The 17,288-nt window shown below is 38.5% G+C and overlaps 1 protein-coding gene across 3 annotated transcripts in view; it reads left to right on the forward strand.

Annotated features, from left to right (window-relative positions):
• Window positions 1-16,268, forward strand: part of LOC102229297 (disintegrin and metalloproteinase domain-containing protein 12-like) — a 104,183-nt gene extending 87,915 nt beyond the window's left edge. For 2 of the 3 annotated variants that reach the window (XM_023341527.1, XM_023341529.1), the window contains 11 exons: window positions 153-242; window positions 388-583; window positions 692-800; window positions 2,100-2,298; window positions 3,626-3,703; window positions 6,108-6,216; window positions 7,148-7,283; window positions 7,886-7,991; window positions 9,294-9,554; window positions 13,773-13,951; window positions 14,167-16,268. In XM_023341527.1, coding sequence (XP_023197295.1) covers window positions 153-242; window positions 388-583; window positions 692-800; window positions 2,100-2,298; window positions 3,626-3,703; window positions 6,108-6,216; window positions 7,148-7,283; window positions 7,886-7,991; window positions 9,294-9,554; window positions 13,773-13,951; window positions 14,167-14,236 — 1,533 coding nt within the window. In that variant the 3' untranslated portion in view covers window positions 14,237-16,268. The remainder of the gene's footprint in view (window positions 1-152; window positions 243-387; window positions 584-691; window positions 801-2,099; window positions 2,299-3,625; window positions 3,704-6,107; window positions 6,217-7,147; window positions 7,284-7,885; window positions 7,992-9,293; window positions 9,555-13,772; window positions 13,952-14,166) is intronic. The other variant, XM_023341528.1, reaches the window with a different exon arrangement.
• The last annotated feature ends 1,020 nt before the right edge of the window (window positions 16,269-17,288 follow it).

Consider the following 17,288-nt stretch of genomic DNA (forward strand, 5'->3'; position numbering starts at 1 on the left):
TTGTAAAAGACTTTAAAAGTAGTAGGAAGTAAAGACTGAGGTATTAAACCAGATATTTCTGTTTCCTATTCTCTGCCCATTTAATTTTTATTGCCGCATCAATACTTACCTGCGTTTTCCTAATTTTTCATCATGTTTCATTTGGTTTAAAGGAATGCATGAATCCCTGCTGCAATGCTACTACCTGCACTCTGAAAGGCGATGCTGTCTGTGCACATGGGCACTGTTGCCAGGACTGTCAGGTAATTTGTGTTTCTGACAAACGGCATTCTGCAAAAACACAAAACTAAATATATTTAATAAAATTTAGTTAACCATAATCAGGAGCTCATTACTTTGTTTGAGCTGTGTGTCTTTGTCTTGCTTGTTTTCTACCTCTGAGTACAGCTGAAGCCAGCAGGAACTCCATGCCGTGAACCCAGTAACTCCTGTGATCTGCCTGAGTTCTGCACAGGCGGCAGTCCCCACTGCCCTGCCAACGTCTACCTGCACGACGGCCACTCCTGCCTCAACGTTGATGGCTACTGTTACAACGGCATTTGCCAGACCCATGAGCAGCAGTGTATCACGCTGTGGGGCCAAGGTATGTGTGCATAGGATGGTGGAAGGCCTCCTTACTGGCCCAGTTTGACTGTTAAAAGCTCAAAAATTGATACGAGCTCTCAAAGGTTTTTTTTATTGTGTCTGTCAGGAGCCAAGCCAGCTCCAGGGATCTGCTTTGAAAGGGTCAACTCAGCAGGGGACCCGTATGGCAACTGTGGCAAGGATTCAAAGGGTTCCTTTGCAAAATGTGAAGCACGGTGAGAGCTGATGTTCCTGTAGAAATCAAAGCACACCTTTAGTTTTGATATTCAGAATGATCTAACACTGCACCAAATAATTTGCTCTACACATGGGGAAACAGATCTTTTGAATCTCACAGACTAGAATTTAATCTGCCAAACGTTCGCTAAACCCAAACATCTCAATATCTTTATTTCTCAGTTTTCCAACTTCTTAGAGAAGCTCTTGAAATATTGGTGATTTTAGAAAAAAAAGCTTGATTTTAGACTTAGACTTAGACTTAGACTGACTTTATTGTCATTTTGCATGCACAGGGTGTATACAGAACGAAATTTTGTTGCATACGGCTCAGGACAATGTTTTGAGCTTTCAATGTTGTGAGGAAACAACATCATACCGTCAGTCAGAAATTTTCTGACTGACGGTATGAATTTAACGCTACCAGTTCCACCTCAATGGCAGTAACATGTTAAAAAATATCCCAAAGGCAATCAGTAATAGAGCCTTTACAGTGGAACTGTTGTGTTTTACAAGCCTTTGACACTACTGAGCACGGATTGCTGATGAAACCTTTTGGTGGATATGGTAATGCAGGTATGTTATTAGATTTATTACCTTACTAAAAGATTCAATTTTGGGGGGGATTGAAATAATATAGGCTCTGATCTACAGATTCTGTGTTATCCCCCAAGCTTTTTATACTATCAAATACTCTAATACATTTTATATTACATTTATACCATTCATAAAATTATTGCAAAATAAAATTTGTAATATTTAGTTTTATTCAAATAAAAATAAGATCAACTATAATGAATTATAGTCAAATTAAAACTGTATGTAATCAGGCTTTTATGAGTTAAAATCCTTTTAACATTGTTAATGAGTATCTGCACAATTTAACATATCTAAATGCAGTTTGTAGTTTATTGAACAAAAAACAAAAAAACATCCAAATAGTTTTAGAGTAAGAATATGTTGTACATGTGACACTACTGAGGATCATTAACTCAGGTGGATAAATCCAAATGCACATCATGCTTTTTAGATTTTTATTTGTAAAAAGATTTATAAAATCATTTAAAATGTTACTTCTACTTCAGGTTTATGCACTATTTTGCTCTGATGTGTCACATAAATTTATGATAAAATACATCCCATGTGAAGAAAATGCAAAAACAAAAAAAGGTTTTACTTGACTAGCCATAGTAGAAAGAGAACAAATGACTCTCTTGAATTTAAACTGGGATAGGCAAAGACGTTTGTTTCTGTTTCTTGACTATTTTTATTTTGTCTTTTGATTGCCATGCATGCAGCGATGCAAAATGTGGAAAAATCCAGTGTCAAGGGGGAGCAAACCGGCCAGTTATCGGCACAAACGCTGTTTCCATCGAAACAAATATACCCCTGCAGGAAGGTGGAAGGATATTGTGCCGAGGTACGCACGTCTATTTGGGTGATGACATGCCTGATCCAGGCCTGGTCCTAACGGGGACGAAGTGCGGAGACGGAATGGTGAGTTCATATCACGTCACATCCAATACAGTCTGCTAAGATACACATGCCACTCTGCAGTGCATGGTGGTGAAATTTAAGGTAGTTCATCCAGTAATTTTGAGAACAAACACTTCTTACCAATTGGTAATAAGAAGTGAGTGGATGCAGTTTAACTGAAAATATAAAAAAAATTATGAAAGTATGAAATTAGGAAAATTATGAAAGTCCCATGTGTCAGAGGAAATGTATTACAGAAAAAAGATTCCTACAATGCTGCTTCCATTCACTTTTGGTTTAAATGTTGGTCAAATTAAATGTATTTCTCCCCAAAGAATGTTGAAAATCAGTGCCTGAGTTTTTGAATTTCTCTTTGATTTATGTTTGATTTTTTCCACACGTTTACAAAACATATAGGCAGCTTCTGTTAAAGGTTGGTGCCACCCCTGAGGTTTTCTGTACTCTCCTTGGAGTCACACTGGGTTAGATTGTCATGTCCAGAGATTTCTATTAACTAAACTAAGTGGAAACAGGTAATATGAGGACATTTCAATGACGATGTTAATTTTTTTTTGCTAACATGTACAAGCTTTAGGATACGTGCTGATGTGTCTTGCTAAACTTGCTTTGCAGAAGATGGTAAGCTTCCAAAGATTAATGAATAAATTTATCCTTATCTTTCTATATATATATATATTTTTTTTTTTTACCTCAGACTCTCAAATAAAGATGATTGCTTCACATTGTATCTGTAACTCAAAATTATTTGTGTAAAAACAAAACATAATTGCATTACCTATCTGCTGGGAATAGCAGTGGAGTAATGAACGTTGAGCTAAAGGCCATGACTTAATATATTAGACATTTTTCAGGGTGTGCTTTATTGTCATTTTGGACTTGCTTAAGCTCACACACTTAATTGACGACCCATTTTTCACTCGATTTGGCTTCTCCTAACAGCCATCAATTCAGCCAGTGGTCACTTCACTGATTCAGTTGCTCCATTTAGTCTAATTTACTTCACTGTAAACCTCCACCCATTTTTTTTTTAAAAAAAGGGCCTCGACCTTCTTCTGCCATTTCTCTCAGTGCCAGCTGCTGCTCATCCTCACATTTAGACGGCTAACTTTGGGCGCGGTGCCTTTAACAATCAACTCTGATGTATTTCCACTGGTAGCATAATTATATTTAATGCTGTTCTGATTTAGAGCTGTGGAGGGAAATGAAAAGAAATGGTGAGCTGGATGTGTCTCTTCCCTTTAAAAGATTAAAAGATTTAGATTCTTCTTCTTTCTGCTCTACCGTTTGAGCCCACACTGTCAATATTTAATGTCTTTGTCTGCTTCAGATGTGTCTGAATCGTCGGTGCCAGAACGTCAGCGTTTTTAGTGTGCATGAGTGTGCAGCCAAGTGCAGCGGTCGAGGGGTAAGTGCAGCACCTTTCTCATCCTTGTTCAGCTGTTGTGAAGCTGCAAAAAGCTGTTTTGAACAGATCTAAACCCAGTTAATATCCCATTTATTCCTCAAAGAAGCTTAAGTTGCAATGGGTTCAAAATGCAGCCCATTGTGTATTTATTAGGGTACAAACAAAACACTTGGCAATAAATCACCTAAAATGCTGAAAGGTTCAATCAGCTAGGCGTAATGATCTCATTTATGTTCAGCTCTAAGTGCCATTCATCATACGCCCAGGCTGTCATTCTCGTCCTAAACTGTGTTTTGAATTATTTTAGCCAGATTTTATTTGGAGCAATCGCATGAGTTTAACTTTAAGCCAGGTTGCCATAGGTTTTTGGATTTGACATTTTTACAATGTACTTGTTTCAGACCTCTTGAGCTTTTCACATTTCAAGGTATTTTTTTGTGGTAAACACAATGTGAGCAGGTGCACATTTGCAGTCTTCCAGGACATGACATTCCTACCTGCTTAAGTTGAACCCATTTGGATTTCGTCTTGTTTCATGAAAATGTTTCACCTTTTATCCAAAAGGCTTCTGTTCTCGACATGGTTGGAAGTAATAAGGTTATACGTTTTAGTTGGAGCAGTCACTGTAATAGAGTCATTAACGTCACTTGAGTCACTGTGGGGGCTAGAAAGATGGAATCTGAAGCCACTTCCTCAGTGTTGGATTTTCAAATTTAACGTAAATGGCTTCTTTCACTCTTCTCTCAAACTATTTATCCTCCCTGTCCCAAACGTTATCCTTTGCTATCCTCAAAAGTATCTTTTGCCCTTGGGAGGTAAACAAGCTCTTGTGTTGTGACCCAGTTGATTTGACTCTTTTGGATTAGCCCATACTTTTGTGTTACAATGTTTTTATTTCTCCAATATAGACATCTATACTGGAGATATTAAAAATTATATACTTATATTCCAATGAATACTAAACATCTGCTAATTGTGGGGCTTGAAATGGACCTGAAATACCCCTCTTTGTTTCTTAGACAACCCTTCAGCATATGGAATGTCTTCTGTCATCTTTTCTTCTCATCTCCTTCAGTGGACTGAGTTGAATGCTTTCTTAAAAGTCCAGTTAATGTATCCACCAGTTTGAGGAGCTGCTTGATGTGTTTGTGTTCCTTGTCTTTCCCTTGTGGGAAGCTTTTTGGCTCAATGCTACAAAGTTTCTGATGGCTGATAGATTAGGTGGTGAGATTCAAAAAGTAGGTACTACAAGATAAAGTCTCTTAACAGCTCCCAGAGGCTTCAGTTGTGACTGCTGCACTCATTCCCTTCATTACATATCCAGAACAAATGGTTTTGATTGCCTCTTAAAATGAAACATCACCAGTTATTACAGGGGTCATATTTGTTTGTGCAGTTCCAGTAAAGACACATAAACTTCCAGGAATGTTTAACATACTGAAACAAAAGGATGTGGGTTTCTCTAGGAGAGAGGGCACCCCTGCATGCAGAGATTAGATCAAGATGTTGCTGGAAAGAGAATACCTCACCTGTTTCAGATTACCCAGGCAGGGAATCCTTCTGGAGTTTCTCCCTCCTGCACTGAGCAGGATGAGAAAGATAAGAGGGTGAGACTGTAAAAATGTGGTGTCAGAGAAATGCTGTGCTTTGTTACTCATACCACTTGCCTTGATTTGATTTTCACAAGGCACCACAAAGTACATCTGAGTTGGAACAACTAGGATTTTTTTTTTCTTGAATTCAGATTTTGTAAACAGAGTTTCTGAAGGATTTTAAACATAAATTCCGCCAATGTGACATTTCTATGCAACTTCCTTACAGACGTAAAACGTAAAATTTTTATTTTGCCGGAATTTATTTCATATTTATCATTAAAATTAGGTAGTAGTCTCCGTAAGAACCAAAATCAGCAGTACTCCAAAATATCTAAATGATTTTATAATTTTGTAGGTTGATAGAATTGCACAAATAAGTCCCCCAGAGATTGGAATTAGTCAGTATTCCTTCTTTGAGCACTTTGAACACTGAAAAATTACGTTTTCTTTCTTATACAAGAAAATTTCAGTGCAACAAATATCAACCAACATGCACTTTAAAAATAATGGTAATAATTCTGTTAATCTTTTGTGTTCTAATGAATTTAAAACTACTATCTTTATCACAATATCAGCAGATATGTATTTATCTTTCTCTTTTTTGTACTGTAGTCATTTAAAACAAACAAAAAAAATGTATCGTTGAGTCAGACATCAAAGAAAACCAGAAATCGTTTTTACCAGACAAACCCTGATCAGCAGATTTCTTCTCTTTTGTTGTTTATAAGGTGTAGTTTTGTAGCTTATATTATATTGTCAAAACATACCTTTAAAACCTAATCTCCAAATGTGTTTTTCATTCTCTGCAGGTGTGCAATAGCAACAAAAACTGTCACTGTGAGGCTCACTGGGCTCCTCCCTTCTGTGACAAAGCAGGTTTTGGAGGAAGTGTGGACAGCGGCCCCATCAGGCTGGCAGGTAAAGTCTACTTCTTGTGTTCTTATAAAATCCTGGACTGTATTTGCTTGGAATCGATTGGTTAGGCACGATCTCAGTAATAAACACTGACCATCTGCAACAATAAAACTGGTCCAGTTTATATTCCTTTGTAATCCTATTGTCTCAAAATTCAACTGAAACCATTATTACCAACTAGTCAGATTCACATCAAATTACGTGCAGTTCAATTTATTTATGATGCAGTACATTCAAGTCCTTTAATGCCTGAGGGAGCCCACCACACTGCAATGAGTCATTGACCACAGCAGTCAATGACTCAGCTTTCCTGAGCAAGCATGAGGTGAAAGGAAGCATTCACTTTCAACCAGAGGACGCTTCCTGCACGTTCAGAAGAATGTTGTCATTACAATGTGGTAGAGCTTATGGAAGAAGACCAGATTTTTTGGAGATGTTGACTGGCAATTCACCTGCCTATTTCTCAGTGCATCGCTTACTGATTTACATTTTGCTTCCTGGCAGTTAGACTTTCTTGTAACTTTTAAATTGGTCTTGATCAACAGTTCTTCTGGCTTCAGAAATCTTGAAAGTTTTGCTTTGGACATTGGTCACTTTTTTATGAGATCGTGGCACCTTTTTGTTACTATGTGCTTGAAAATAGGGGGGAAAAAAGGGAACATTCATTTGCCACCCTGGGAATTGTTCAAAAAATGCTCTTCATTGTGTTTTCACCTCAAATCCAACCTAAATCCAAAAACAGCTGGCACCAGTGTGGAAGTGTTTAAGGAGGAAAATAATTTCCATGAAGTTTTAAAACATCCCAGATCCCACATTGTCTGAAGAAAATAGGCCCACAGCAAAACACTGACAATTGAAACTGCTTAAATATTAGCAGTTATATAATATTATGTTTAAGTTCCTGTTATTTCCATATGTGTGTTTTTATGAGCAGACAGCAGGAATCTGGCTGTGGGTATCCTGGTGGCTCTCCTCACCGTGCTGGTAGCAGCTCTGATCATCTGCGTCAAGAGGAAAACCCTGATTGGCCTCTTGTTCACCAGCAAAAAGGATCAAATGGAGAAGCTCAGGTTATAATTCAGTCATTTATCAACATGTTGTCTTCAGTTGCTAAAATGTTTAAATTAAGAGTTGGAATGTTTTCCAAACTGATATCCAGACTTCCAAGGCAGCCTGGAAAAGTATGGAATATGGTTTAAGTATTTTCTCAGGTGTGGATAAGTTTCAGAAAAATGTTTTCCTTTGCTACTGTCCATCTGTCCTTCCTTCCTTACCTCTGTTCCTTCATTCCTTTTATTTACATCTTTCATTCTCCTTTTTCCTTCTTTCTTTTGATCTGACCTTCTTTTTTCTAGCTTCCTTTTTATTACCTTATATAATTTGCCTCATTGTTTCTTTTCTCCACTTTCTTTCTTTCTCTATTTCCTCCTTTCTGTCATTCTTTATTTCTAACTATCTTTTTTTATTTAAACTATTTTTAACTATCTTTCTCTCTTTTTTACTTCTTTCATTGCTTCTTTCCTTCAGTCTTTTTTCTTCTTTCCTTCCTTTTTTCATTTAATCCTTCCCTCCAAAATGTATAAAAACCCCGAAAAGAATATTTGCTTGAACTGCATTCTGTAAAGTGAAGTCGGATTGATAAAATAAGGTCTGTCTTTTCCAATTTGTGCAGCAGATCAGAAAGCGCTCCAGTCAACGGACCGTCGGCTCCAAAGCAGCACCCTTCTTCTCCAACCCGACCAGCCCCACCTCTACCCCACAGTGCCACTATCTTCAAGGTGACATCTTCATCTACCAAACCCCTAAACAATGCACAAATAACATCCCTACTGTATCTGTCTCAACCAAACGGAGGATTAGCGTGTCAGTTTTCTGCCGATGTTGCAGCGGCTCCCACAAATCATCCTCTGCTGAATTGATGCGTTGTTTTCACACAAACGGCAGCTCATTCAAATCCAATTAAGTCATCCCACTGAACGTGGATGTACGGAGGAGGCAGTGATAATGGAGTGTGTGGTGAGCGAACGGGGGCCTAGGACACGCAAATGCATTTCTTGTCATTAGCAGCTGCCTGCTCAGAGAGAAATTGATTTATCTGCGTGTGAAGAATGTTGAGTTGCTCAGTTGACACCTTAAAGTAATTTTGTTGCTAATAATTGTGAGACAGAGGCCACGTTTTCTGCTGTAATGACTCTTGTGGCTGCATCGCTGCATGCTTTGACCGCTCCATTATCACCCCAGTGCTAACAGGAAGTGATCTGATGGATGTAGAGGTTGCTCAAGAGCAAAGCCTAAGATGTCAGGTTAGAACAGACACTTATGTTGTAATATGTATTGGGTCCAATGCAAAGTTTTCTTTTAATTTTAGTTTGTCCCTATATTATCAAAAATTGTTTAACGAGAGTTTTATCTGAAATACCAACACATCGGTTTATGAATCTTTTTAACCTTAAAAATCCTAAAAGTGTGGCAGGCATTTGTATTCAGTCTCCATCTTTTTCATGTTTTGTTTCTCATTCGGGGAACCATATCTCGTTTTCTTTAGCTTCCATAATCATTCAATACTTTTTGTTGGTGTATCAAATAAAATCCACCCCCTCCCCAAAAAATGCATTAAAGCTTGTGGTTGCTATGTGAGAAGAAGTGAAAAGGTTCAAGGGGTGCTCATACTCTGGCAGGGCAGTTGGCAGCATGTGTTTTTTATTTAGTAAAAGGAGAAAAGATGTAAGGCTGTTTGAAGTTAGCACAGTGCAGGTGAGGTCATTTTCCACTTGTGAAAGGAGTGCGTTGGTGTGTTTTAGCTGCTCACATCTAAATATGAAACAGACTTGTATTATGGCTATACCTGTTCTCCAATCTCTCTTACTCTCTCTCACGGTCTGTTTAGCTGTGTGCATTCAGGAATTAGCCCAAACTGCGGGCTTATGGGAAAGTTTCATCTTAAACTAGTTACCGGTGAAGGATTTACATGATTGATTCGTATGTCCTTGACAGCGTCCGGAAGAAGAGGAGGAGGAGAACATGATTGATTCTGAAGGGGATCAGATGGTTTAACTTTTCCACACTCATCTTTTCTGCAGTCTCCTCAGCGGGCGACAGATGCAGCGCCCCCGTCGGCTCCCTACCCGTCCCACAGTCTGCACAGACTCCCCCAGTGCCCTCCAATTCACCTCAGCCACCCGGTCCCTCTGTCTCTCACGTTGTCCCTCACCCCTGGGCCCAGGCAGCCGAGGCCCCCAGCACCTCCGCCCCACCGGGCCCCTCTGCCTCACACCCACATGGCACCAAGGGGGACGTCGTTTCGCAGCGTGTCACACCATAACTCCTGCAGGATGGTCATGGTGAGTGAATTTCCTGCTTGCTCAATTGGAAACATTTCGTGCCATAATGTTACTGCTGCATCTGGAGTGCTTTTACCCCGGTTACACCTACCCAGGGAAACAATGGTGTTTACCATATTTTCAGGCTGGTGTTTTGATGCCGGTTGTTTTCATGGTGCTTTTGTGTCCTATAAAAGTAGCGGCTTGTTAACAGCTACAAGCAATCTAAGAAAAATAAAGAACATCTATCCTGCTACACAAACTGCCACGTAAATTATAAAAATGGAGCCAGACTTGCTGTGAAGGAGGGAGCAAATCTGACAAAAATATCAGCGGGTTGTAAACCTGCTGCTGCAGTTATTCTAGGGAGTTTAGTTTTTTGCCTTTCAGGCTGGAAGAGAAAGTTGTTGATTCCTGGAGTTCAGTCTCCTTCATTCTGCAACGAAAAAATTCTTCTTCTCCAACTACATAGTTTACAATGCTTTGCAAAGGCTCTCGCACCCTTTGAACTTCCACATTTTTCATATGACAGTCACAAACTTTAATGTATGTTATTGTGATAAACCAACACATTGGAGCATAACTGGAAAGAGGAATAAAAAACGATACGGGATGGTGTGCCAATTCTGAGAACCCTTGCATTAGACCAAAGGACCCTCTTTTACATGTTGGCTGAATATTACTTTTACATTATTTTATTTTGGTGTATCAGAGCAAAATGGGCAGAGTTCTCTGTAATGCACTACATTGTCTCAGTCTATAACACAAAATGCCAGTGAAACACATTTCATTTTGTGACAAGATCTGAAAATGATGATGAGCATAAGCACTTTTGAGAGGCACTGAACATTCCTAACTTTTCTACCACATTTCAACTGGATTTGTTTTAGTTTTCTTACCTTTTTGAAAATGTGTCTATTAGGTACAGTGTATAACTCTTTATTCATGTAATTTAAGCTGCAGTAATTGGTGTTTGAGCTCTAGAAAATAGTTTTTCTGTCCACATGCAAGAATGTTTTGTCAAGCTGTTGTGGATAATTAGCTTTTCACTTCCTAAATTGCATAAAAATGTATTTTTTGATGATTTGCATTCACCGGCTAAGGCTTGGTTCCCAGGAGTGTGCTGAGCTGAAAAAGTGGCATATTTTTTTCTCCTCCTAATTTGCTCACAAAATAAGACATTTTCAGGTCTCGGGAGGAAAGCAGAAAAAGTGACTGGCTTGTTTTTTGTGAATTTGTTTCGTGCCCAATAAATTTCACCTTGTTGCTCAAAATTACATTTACAGATGGAATTGTCACTTCAAAATACTTTTTCAGCTGTCTTTTTTTAATCAAAATGCTGGTCCTTGGAAGTGAAAACGAGCATTTGATGTAAGATGAGAATCTTCCATTAATGAACTCTGAAAAAATGTATAAAAAGACTTAAAATAATGTTTAATTGCAGTTGTACATTTATCAAGTGGGGGACAAAATATCCATCCATCCACTGTTTATACCTGCTTGTCATTGAAGGGTGAATGAAGCTGTTGCTTTCATTGGGTACACCGTATACAGGTTGGCAGTCATTCATAGGAGAGAATTCCATTTTAATATTTACACAATGTCTCTAAATCGTACAGAGTCCTCAGTTCTCTCTTCTGCTCTCTCCTCTTTAGCTCATCCCTCAGTTTGGAATTAGATCTGTGAACTGAGGTAGCCATCCAAGAAGGTGGATTTTGGTTTCTGGTGAACCATTTTTCTTTTTTAAAATGTGTTTCTGGCTCTTGCGGACCTTATTTATTGATAGATGTCCAAGAAGAAGGACAGAGAGAGGCGGGGAAGACATGCAGTAGATTGAAATTGAACTGAACCGGAGCACAACTGGTTTGAGGACTGTGGCTTCTGCAGATGATGCACAGCATATATAGCGCCACATGGCTCTACCACTGAGCCATGTGACGCTCACTTCTGTCTCAATTTGACCATATATTTTGGATTAGTATACTAGTGCTCCCCAACCGTACTCATGGCAAACTGCCCTGCCATATTTTAGGTGTTTCCTTGCCATTCAATGGTGATTTCAATTGACTGGTGTTTGCTGAACTGCGATCAGCTAAGTCCGACGTAGTAAAGCAGGGAAACATCTAAAACATGCAGGGCAGTGTGCCTTAAGGACCAGGGCTGGGAAACAATGGAGCGTACCACTAAAAGACCCAATGACAATAATAATGGCAGTCTATATCAGTCATTTTTCACTTATAATTTCCTTTTTTTTAAGAGTCTTTGATCTCAATGTGATATTGATCATAGCATCACAGATCCTGCACAATATTTAACAATGGGGATAGTGATGCTTTAACATGTGTCTCATTTTGCCTCAGTAACTAAAGATTGTCTCCAATGGATGCTATGAACTTGTTCACCCAAAGATTACTTGCTTTCTTAGTTTCCTCCAAGACAAACTTCAGTTGTCCACCATTTTATTCATTTATTTTTTAACTTTTTAATTTATAATGCGACTGCAGACACAGGTGAGTTTGTTGTGAGGTATTGAAAACTGCAATCAGCAGTATTTAAACTGCAACTAAGAAGTGGAAAATGAGGGACTTCATTGAAACTAAGCCACAGTCAGGTAGAACAAAAACTACATTTCACAGTCATCACTGCCAGGAAAATTGTTCAGAGTCAAAAAAGGAAGGAAACAATGCACACATAAATTCCGTTGACATATAATACTGCAGTTGTAATGTACTTCCAGCTTGAGAGTTATCCAAAACACAAGGAAAAGTTGAGCTGCTGTTGGCCACAGCTGAAAAAAAGAACCCGGCAGGAACTGAAGTGTCGTTGTCAGTATCCTGATGTCAGTATTAATTTGTCAGTTGTTTATCTCACATTTGCAGTTCATAAAAGATAGACTGAGAATTTACAGGAACAACTGGCTTGATGCCAAAAAGAATAAAGCACTGCACCGTCTGAGAAAACAAAGTGTCTTATTCAAAACTGCCACAAAACAATTTTTGCTGTTGTTGATGACAAAGGGGAAAAATACATATTATTAAAAGCTCACGTAAGCTTTTGATCAGGGTGATATAGGTAGTTTCTCTTAATGGTATGCTTTGGAAAGTTATTTGCCAATAACCGAGAGTGACAGAAAAGGTTTTGCTTTGTCATTCATATTCTCTAAAAACCTCACAAAGATCTGCAATTCTGTCAGAGTATGTCAACTGATACGAACAACTGCATTTTCTTCTAATCATTTCCTGTCTTCCTTAAAGAAATTAAAAATCTGAATAACATAAATAAGTCGCACCACTGATTGAGTGACACCAAACATTTTTTGTCACCACTTTTGAAAGTGGTCACTGCATTTTCTTCAGCGCTTATTAAAAGGCAAATTTAAATTAAGCCTTTTTACATATCTCTTTCACAAATCTGGGTTGTCATTAAATGCCGTTCACATTCCCACATTTGCATTGCTTTACACTACCGCACTGCAATTTCTGTGTCCATTTACAACATCAGCTTTTAGTTTTACACAGCTTCTCGATTTCCTCACACCTGTTCAGCAGGTGCCGTGCAGCAGCTCTTTGGCAGGATTTTGCATTTCGGAAGTAGAACCCCTCAGCTGCTCCTTGTCGATGTCAAAACGTGAAAGTGATTCCTTTTGGCAGAAGACTTCCCTGACAGTATCTTTGGCAGCTGTTTGGCAGCTCCAACTTGTTGACAAAAGACATAAAACACTAGTGAAAGCTCTCTGCTGGGGGCACTAGGGCTCTGCTTCCACACAGATTTTTGCAGTTTGGGTCAGTTACGTTTTGCTGAAGCTGCAGAAGAATTTGCAGGCAGCTAATCACTTTATCACAGACGCTCATTTCACTTAACAGCAATTCATTTGGTTGTTGTTTTGCTTTGGCAGTTAAAAAATATTTTTGGATGGAGCTCAAGTGAAGCTGGCCTTGTTTACTGCTTTGGAAGATTTGCTGTCTGTGTGGAGTGTTGAGCTATCGTTGCTGTTTGCTAAGCCAAGGAGAAGACACATGGAAGTCTGCTAAGATTTAGAAATCATCCTGACCTCAGTTTTTCCAAAAAAGACTAAAACCACATGATGCCTCCTCTCATCATATGTTGCCTGATAAGTGTGCCAAGGTGTCTGAAAGGAGAGGAGGAGGGGGAAAAAAATCACACATGCTGTATTCATTTGTTTATGAGTGCCCTCTGGTGGCAATCCTCAGCTATTATTTTCTGTCTTTCCTCGAGCAGGAGCTTGAGAAGCCTAGCCCTCCTTCGAAACCTCTGCCTGCTGACCCAAGGACCTCCCGGCTGGTGCGGAGTCCATCTGGTGTTCAGAGCAGCACTTTGGTCCGAGGGTCCTCTGCAGTGTGTGGCCATGCAGCGGCTCCTGGTGCCTCCAGACCTGCACGCCCTGTACCACACCCCAAGTGAGCAGCTTCTTTTACCATGCACACCTCATTTCATTATGGATGTGAATTTCATAATACTTTAGAGCTTTTAATAATACTTTTTAACCATTCGTTTTTCCAGGGTTGGATTATACAAGTGTCTTAATTTATTAGCTAAATTTTACATATATGTGAAAGCACAGCTTTAGTTGAGAAATCTTACATATCTCCTTTTCTTTTTTTTTCATCCGTAGGCCAAGTCCCAAGCATCCTCCGACGCTACCAAAGCCTTGCATCATTGCCAACGTCAGATACAGCAGCTGAGACTTTGGCCAGAGGGGACAGTTTTTTTTGTAACAGAAACAAATTTAAAAAACAAAATTGCACTATGAAAACTCTTGAGAATCCCACACAAAAAAAATGACAGAGGCACCTCTGAGTTGTGAACCATGAGATTTGCTGTGTCCCTTTTAATGCTCCGCCTCTGAATGGTGCTACAAGTCTGCGCTCAGGTAGATGTAAAGTATTTATAATTGCGTATTTATTGCCACCCAGTGCACTGTGCCAGACACTTTTACTACACAGTAACAACTTTGGCTCTTTTTTATCTCACATTTTTTAATATTTACACTGATGTATTTTGAAGGAGGAAAAAGAGTATGAAAAACATTTCTGTGAATCATTTAGATGTGCAGTGGTTTTAAAATGTTTCATAACCTTTTAGGTTTTTCTATTTTATCACTGAAAGTTCAGTTTAATGGTATGTTAGATCAATGACCAAACCAAAGTCCTGTACCATTGTGAAGTAGAAGTAAAATTATGCATTTTAGTTTACCACAAACCATGACGGGGACCCAGCGAACGTGTGGAAGAAGATCAGATGATGAAGAAATTGAACTCTTTGGCCTTCATACAAGATCTGTGGAGAAAATTAGAATGACCCAGTCAAAGTAAAGACCAGAATCCAACTGAGAATCTATTTTCAAAGATGTCCTCCATCCAGTCTGCCTGAGCTTAAGTTAATTTGCATAGAAGAATTGGCAGAAAGTCTTGAGTTGTGCAAACCTGGTGGAGCAGTGACTCAAAATACATGTAGGTGTAAATAGAGCAAAAGAAGATTCAACTCCGGGGGGCCTGGAAGCAAGTGAATTCAGCTTTTTCTTGTCAAATATTTTGAAAAACATGCTTTATTTTTCTTCCACTTCACAATTATGCATTGCGAGGTATCAACTATCATAAAAAAATCAATTAAATTTATAAAAGTATATGGTCATAGATAAGTGAAAGACTTTGTTTGGCTATTGTACTGTGACAAAATGTGAAAAACCTAAAGGATTATGACTTTTTTAAATTTATAAGGCACTGTGGACGTCTTTCTGTAAAAAGTTTAAAAAAGGGAACTCTTGACATTATGGTTTTGTTCTCTAAACTACATGTGGAGCTTAAAATGAGTATTTCGCAATGACTGATGATGCCTGTAAGGTTTCGTGAAGAGGAATGCTCTGTGTAGCATCTTGAGCCAATCTGGAAAGCCTTGAAACAACCACAGAAACTCAGACAGTGGTGTTACAACCTCAGCTCTGCAGCACGCTCTACAATCAGGGGGTTTTGTGTTGGGCTCCTTTTTCTTCATCTGCATCACAAAAAGTTAAGTAAAGCCAGAACCAAACTCTGATCTAAACGAGTTGAAATCAAGAACCTGTGAAACATGGTGTCTGCGTGGGTGTGCGCGTGTGTGTATGTGTTTTTTTGGAAGAGTTTGACTCTATGCCTTTCTGCACAAAAGACTCCGATTTAGCCATGGAATCATTAAATACTCTGCTCACATGTAAACAGCAGCTGTTCAGCTGCAGCTTTCATGAAAATGCTATTTTTACTTCTGTTGTATGGCAGTTTCACTTTAATAGTTCAAGTGTCCAGTGAGCCATCTTTAATCCATAGCATCCATAAATAAGGATGAGGCTGTTTGTTTTTTTTGTTTTGCTTTTTTACTTTGGCTTTATTTAGAAAATCAATTTACATGTTGTTTTATCATCCTTGATGAAGAAATTGTTTACTTGACTTCAGTTCAGTATGTATCTACATGCACACTGAAAATACTTTGCATGCATATTATTTTTAGTTTCAGTTATTTTTTACTCTGCATTCACTTGCCTTTTCTCTGTGCTCATGTACAACGTACGTTATGTATGTTTGTTTGTTGTATTACAGGTGAACACATTTTCACGTTTTTTTTTTTTTTTACTAATGACTGTTTGATACTTTACATGTAAAGAAACCCTGAAGTGTCAATCACCAAGTTCAACCACACAGCCAGCATTAGTAAAGCAGTTTTAATAAAGAGGACAGTTTCTGGGTTTTCGTGTGCCTGTTCACATTAGGACTGGAGTCATAAGAATGTTAAGGGCATAAAGCCGGGTTCATACACAGTCTGGAAAGTCTGGAATTTGATTTCAGTATAGTCCTGATCAGAATAAGTGTGGTAAAATACAAACTTATTGCCTATTCCATTGTCTCATAGTTGGCTTTACTCCCATCCTTCCTTCCTCGTGGTTCTTAGTTTTCTTCTTCCTCATCCCTTTTTTTTCTTTTCCTAATTTCTTTCTTATGAATTTCTTATTTTTTCTTTTCTTCTTTCTGTCTTTCCTTCCTTCCTTTCTATCTCATTTTTCCAGTTTTTTTAATTAAAACCAGCCATGCTATCTGACATAATTTCATGGTGACATTTTTCTGATTTAATCAAAGGAAGGTAAAGGACTGAGAAGTCTAGAAAGTTGTGTCTGGAAATCCATAGAATTATCCAAGATCATACATTAAACCTTAAATCCAGTTTATTATAAAATTTCAATGTTAAATAAAACCAATAAAAAAATTAACTGAAATATCAGTCTACTGAAAGCATGTCCATATAGTCTGTGATATACTGTATGTATCCTGTACTTGTTCAGAGCATCAATGCCTCGATCATCGGCTGAAGAGTAAGTACTAAACACAGAATCTACTTAGAACCGTCAAGATCATTTTATTTTCTTATTTTCTTTCTTACAATGTCTCTGGTTTAGGAGTGGCTTAACACAAGGATTATGACAATTGCCACACCTTGTGATATCTACAATCCCTAAATTATCAAGGACTTTACATTCTTCTCAGTTGTGTTATCTGGGTACCATTTTATACCTCACTTTTTTTCTTCCACTTAACTTTCCATTAAGAAGCTGGCCACAGCCATCAGTAAACAGCTAGTTATTTTTGCTATATCCTGCTGCTTACTTTTCTGGTGGAGTTTGTCGGTGACCTCTGGATGGCTTTCAAGTCGGCATTCTTGCTCACGATTGCATAGCATAATGTTTCTGTATTAAAAATATTTTTATTGGTC

The sequence above is a fragment of the Xiphophorus maculatus genome, chromosome 10 (genome assembly GCF_002775205.1).
Source record: "Xiphophorus maculatus strain JP 163 A chromosome 10, X_maculatus-5.0-male, whole genome shotgun sequence".
Lineage (NCBI taxonomy): Eukaryota > Metazoa > Chordata > Actinopteri > Cyprinodontiformes > Poeciliidae > Xiphophorus > Xiphophorus maculatus.